This window comes from Poecilia formosa, unplaced genomic scaffold (assembly GCF_000485575.1).
Source record: "Poecilia formosa unplaced genomic scaffold, Poecilia_formosa-5.1.2 Scaffold41, whole genome shotgun sequence".
Classification (NCBI taxonomy): domain Eukaryota; kingdom Metazoa; phylum Chordata; class Actinopteri; order Cyprinodontiformes; family Poeciliidae; genus Poecilia; species Poecilia formosa.
Genome location: NW_006799980.1, coordinates 343,133 through 348,579, shown reverse-complemented (window position 1 = coordinate 348,579; position 5,447 = coordinate 343,133). Strand labels below are relative to the sequence as shown.

Below are 5,447 nucleotides of genomic sequence, written 5' to 3'. Positions count from 1 at the left end.
TTTTTTTTTTTTTTTTTTTTTTTTTTTTTTTTCCTTTTTTTTTTTTCAAAAATAAAAAAAAAAAAAACTAACAAAATTCAAAATTATTGAGTAGGTCTGGATAAGAACAGCAAAAAGGAATGCGGGCTTTAATATACCGCTGTCTAAAAATCTGAATTTATGGAAAATGAGAGGCTTTTATACGGGTTTCCACTCAGACATTGACGTTCATTGACGTTTGTGCATCAAACTGGAGCTCTGATGCTTTAACCGGGTTTAGTTTTAGAGGTTTCCAGAGAGAATCAAGCTAACTTAGATCCCTCCTTATTGTTTTCACTGTTATCTTAATTCGACAGCATCCAGTGATTCATAAGTCCACTGGAGCCTCTCCTGTTTTTCCAACAGTTTCTTTTTTTGATCTATGTGATGTTTGTACATAAAGTTTTTTTTAAAGAAGTTTTTTGTGCGAGCCTGCACCCGATGATGCTGTTGCACCTTAATTTGCCCCTCTGCAAAACAATAACTATCCAGTTTCTTTTCTATCCTTCCACAAATAAGCCGAGACAAAACTAAATTGCAGGTTTTACAGTAACTTGCCCTGGTTAAGCTTAATTGAAAACATGAATGCCGTGGCTAAATTAGTCTTAATTAAATTAGTATTAAACATCGCAAAAGAAGAAGGGGAAAAAAAAGATGACGGCAAAACAAAAGACCAACAAAAACAAATAAAGCGCCATACTACAGATTCACCACGGCATATAAAAGCTCCGCCGCAGGGAAGCTGCTCGACTCGTTCAACAAACAAAGCTGAATGCATTCGAGGAGTCTGAGATTACCGCTGGAATGCACTTCAGAGAGAAAGCGGAATCAAATCCCCCGTTTTAAACAACAAAGACTGACTGTGCCAAGGCTTTTTCTTTTTCTCTAATCCCACTCTTCCTCCCGTTCTCACTCACCCGTGGTCTATGACCGTCACAGTGTCGTTCGGAGCGAGAGAAAGTTTTCTGGGCTCTGAAAATTCTGTCGTTGCTTGGAACTGTGCCGGCTTAACCTGGAAAAAAACATTACACGTGACGTTCGAGTGTGACCAAAGCAGCATTTCAAGATGCTGACTGGGTTATCTGGTGAAAAGAGACGCGAGTTCGTCGCTGAGGACCGACCTCTGCCAGCATTTTAATGAGATCGGCAAAGCTGGGCCTGTCGGCGGGGTTGACGGCCCAACACTTCCTCATGACGACGTACAGCTCCTGAGGACAGTCTGGCGGCTTCTCCAGTCGCTCGCCTTCCTGCTCCACTCGCAACAATATCTGGACCAAAAGAGAGGAGTTAGTCTGCCGTGATACCACAGCACTGAGTCAGAGAGGCGACAAGCGGCGCGCGAAGGGTGGAGGCGCATTCCAAACGTGTCAGCCAGCGAACACGTTGGCCGGCTCTACGAAAACAACAAAACAACACCTTGGATGGTGCTGCAAGCCCGTACCTGTCTGCCTGAGAGACCAAACCAAGGCTCTTCGCAGTAGGTGAACATTTCCCACATGGTGACACCAAACATCCAGACGTCAGAGGCATGGGAAAAGGAGCCGATTCGGAGACTTTCGGGGGCACACCTAGAGAAAAGGGTTGTTGCTGTTGTCATTACACGCACAGTGACTGATTTTAAATGTCCGTTTCTGTTGTTTTAGCAGGTTGTGGCTTACAGCTAAACAACGTCCTAATGGACTGCCTTACAGCAATTTACGTCCAAAGTCAGCACATTGAAAACTGTATGTACATCCACTGTTTGTTCGCTGGTTCATTTGGACTCCCATCAGCCCTTGCCGTAACCATGGCTACGCTTCCGGTACAGGACAGGCACTCGGTGGCTCTCCAGGTTGCTGGCCTTGTTGATAGCACAGATTCTCTGTGTTCTCCAGGTCAGTTTGCTGATTTTTTTTATCTTTCTAATAGAGACATGTTGGTGCCTCTAACAGTGTGAGCAGACACCCAGCCCTGCTGGAAAACGAAATCAGCATCTACAAAGTCAGCTAATACGTCAGTGACTGTGAGAGCGTCACGCTAAAGTAGCTTGGAGTTTGTTAGGGGCCCAAGCAAGGTTGGCAGCATCAACGAACTCACTCACTGTTTGGTTACCTGGCAACAACTCGCTCACTCTTTGGTTACGTAGCAACAACCTGTTGCGTAATTTGCGCTGCAGAAGTTTAAGGTTTCACCATTGCGCCTCATAACTTCTTAATAAAAAATAAAAAATGAGTGGAGCGGCTCGAGAGGAAAATGTGAATAAAACAGGAAATGTCATGTCACTCGTTTGGCTGTATCTCAGATGTTTAAAACAAACAAAAAAACAACTAATGAATAATTATCAATATTGACTGCTTGTAATCATCTGCAATTGTGCAGGTTGCTTATATACTTTATAAACAGCTGATTTTTCTTCCACTCAACTTTCCTTTGCTTTCATAAGCTTGATTTCGGCAGTCTGGACGTCAAAAGTCAAAGCGTCCGGTCGACTAACCATGCAAACGGGATCCTCCTGTGTGCTCCCATGATGTAATGGTTCGTCTCCTGACTCAGGCCTCGCATCAGACCGAAATCTCCGATCTTCACCGCCTCCTTGGAGGACAGCAGCACGTTTCTGGCAGCCAAGTCCCTGTGGATGAATCTCCGGGTCTCCAGGTAGTCCATACCTGCCGCAATCTGGGTGGCAAAGAGCCAGAGGCGCAGCAGCGGGTACTCAAACTGCCGCGCCCGCAGGGTGTCGTATAATGAGCCCAGAAAGGCCAGCTCTGTTACCTAAGCATGGGAAAACAAAAAACAGGACAGTGTGAATCACGGCTCTGGAAAACAGGTGGGAATTTTCCGAAATCTGAACTGTCAGCTCACCATCTTGAGGGGCTGCGTGAGGACCACGCCGTAGAGCCGGATGATGTTGGGGTGGTCCAGGGACTGCATGGTGGTGACTTCCTGCAGGAAGTCTGTGAGTGTGTCGGCCTGCGTGGACCTGCTGCTCCTCAGCGATTTGACAGCCACAGGGAGCTGAGGATTCATGAAATACACACAGGTCACACGCAACATCACGCTACCCACTAACGTTCACACGATCAGATCTCCTGCGTGGTCTCTTACCACTCTGCCTGCCGGTGTGTGCCACTCTCCCCTCTTCACCACCCCAAAGGACCCCGAGCCCAACTTCTCCCCCAGAACCAGCTCACTGTCCTGGATCAGACGAGGCGCAGTCCTCTCCTGCGGCTGAACTGGGCCGGACTGTTCCCCTCCGTCTCGACTGTTGAACATCTGTGTGAATCAACGCGGCCATTTAGAAACTCCCCACCACAGTTCGAACGTGAGCATCGCTTTGAAATAATAATAATAAAACAAAAGTTCTGCAAAGATTGCTAACAGACCCTGGGAATCCATCCCCGTGAGCGTGAAGCCGTCTTGTAGCGTTTCAGGGCTTCCCATAATCGCCTTTGTGCTGCAAAACAACACAGATAAGGCTGTCAGTGTTGCTAGGTGTGTGGTTGCAGTTCATCTTTGACTCTTTTAGCTTGAGCTCGGTATTTTTGGAAGAGGGACAACATGTTCTGGGGATCACAGTGGCGCCGTACATCTGGGAGCAGACCAACATGAAGACACATCTCCCCTACTGATCAGCAAAAGGGCAAAGGTCAGCAGCTTTATCTTACAGCTGTGTTTGAAAGCTACAAACACAGCTGTAAGCTTTCAGCTTCATTCAGCTGTGTTTGTAGTGCTGAGGTTTCATCAGGACAGCCACACTGCCTGCTTGTTGTTAGGAATCTGGACTACATGAGAAAGTTTTTGAAAAAAACAAACAAAAAAAATTATATAAGCAAAAAAAAGGAAACCATCTAAGTAGAAAAATATTACATTAAGTATGCATTGTTTCCTTCAGTGTATTATAAGCCTGGCGGGCCACCAGGTTTTACTTGTTTCCCCACCAGACTTAGCATTGTTAATTTAATTTAATTTTAATTATTGCCTTTTTATTTTTAAAAGACTTTATAGCTTGTGTTCAGGCACTGATCTTCTAGTCTTCCAATAATGTATAACCATCGAGTGATATTTTCAAATTTAATGTCAACTTTAAAAATTTTTCAACACAAAAACACAGCGAGTGACTGGATGAATGACTGCTGAGCGCCCCAAGCACCAGGGTTAGCAAGTTTAAATGCACTTTAGTACAATGAGTATTTCAAACTCTCGTTTCTGCAGGTTCTCGAGGAAAGCAAGACATTTTTAGTCATCCTTAAAGACCACGAGTTTCCACCCAGCGTGAAAGCTGAAAGCCCCACCTGGCTTGCTGATTCCGATGTACTCCAGGTCGGACTCCTTGACATAGTTGAAGTGCTCCACGCGGGTAATGTTGAGGCCGTCTCGGACGCGGACGTAGAACTTCTCCAGCTGGACTTCAGCCAGCAGCTGGTGCAGCCACTGAGTGTCCTGGTCCATCAGCATGTCCTGGCCCACACAAGCCTGCAGGCAGGAAGACAGAGGCGTGTAAAAACACTCAAATATTCACACTTCTGGTCATGCGGCTTCTTCCACTGAATCTTCTGCATCACGACCAAAAGCAACTGATTAGGAACCGCGTTTTGTGTCAGCGATTCTCCTCGAAAATCGACCCGGTTTGATTAAACTTCCCCCGAGGTCTCGCTTCGTAACGTTGCCGTGGAAACCTAACAAAAAGCCCTTCATGTGGGAGGAGTAATTTTCAGCTTCAGTCTGAGTACAAAGTCCAAACAGTTTGTCTGGAAGCATAAGAGTGTAACAGTGCACCCTAATAAATGAGAACATTGATTAAACGTGAATTTATTAAATTAATTCCAATGTTATTTTTCCTGTTAATTCTGATTATTCTGCCCAACAGCTAAAGAAAATGTGAAATTCTATTACTTGTAAAGTTTAAATATCACATAAAAACAATCAAAGCAAATTTTTCTAAATGTTGGCTTAATTAAAAGTCTGTCCATGTGCCGAACGGTGTGTGTGCAATCAGTATTTGGTAAAGGCCCCCGGTGCATGAATTACTGCATCAATGTGGCGCAGAATGGAGGCGGTTGTCATGGTTGGTTCTGGTGTTTCTCATCTTCCTCTTGACAATATCTGAGAGATCTGTTATGGGGTTCAGGTCAGTTTTGTGGGCCATCGGTCCCAGATACGCCATGGTCATTAAACCAGGTGTTGATGTTTTTGGCAGTGATGGTCTTGATAGCCAACACAGCATCACAAATCCCCACTGACTGTGGAAACTGCACCAAGACCCTCACACAACTATTTACTTTAATCCAGAAACAATGATTTTAAGCCACTCAGTAACAGCCAAGCACCTTTTCTCCCCCCCTTCGCCAAAGACGCTTCTGATGGTTCCTCTGGTTTGGGAGCAGAGAAAACCACGTCGCCCATGTTGTGAATGTTTCGGTCTGTGGTGTCTTTCAAAGCACCGACTCCAG

The 5,447-nt window shown here is 45.3% G+C and overlaps 1 protein-coding gene across 1 annotated transcript in view; it reads right to left on the bottom strand.

Moving 5' to 3' along the window:
- Positions 1-4,780, bottom strand: part of tnk1 (tyrosine kinase, non-receptor, 1) — a 10,078-nt gene extending 5,298 nt beyond the window's left edge. Inside the window, exons 1-9 of the mRNA XM_016671044.1 lie at positions 4,290-4,780; positions 3,381-3,451; positions 3,103-3,270; positions 2,860-3,012; positions 2,492-2,769; positions 1,460-1,586; positions 1,140-1,286; positions 936-1,030; positions 138-151 (exon numbers count right to left, since the gene is read on the bottom strand). Coding sequence (XP_016526530.1) covers positions 138-151; positions 936-1,030; positions 1,140-1,286; positions 1,460-1,586; positions 2,492-2,769; positions 2,860-3,012; positions 3,103-3,270; positions 3,381-3,451; positions 4,290-4,452 — 1,216 coding nt within the window. The 5' untranslated portion in view covers positions 4,453-4,780. The remainder of the gene's footprint in view (positions 1-137; positions 152-935; positions 1,031-1,139; positions 1,287-1,459; positions 1,587-2,491; positions 2,770-2,859; positions 3,013-3,102; positions 3,271-3,380; positions 3,452-4,289) is intronic.
- Between the last annotated feature and the right edge of the window lie 667 nt (positions 4,781-5,447).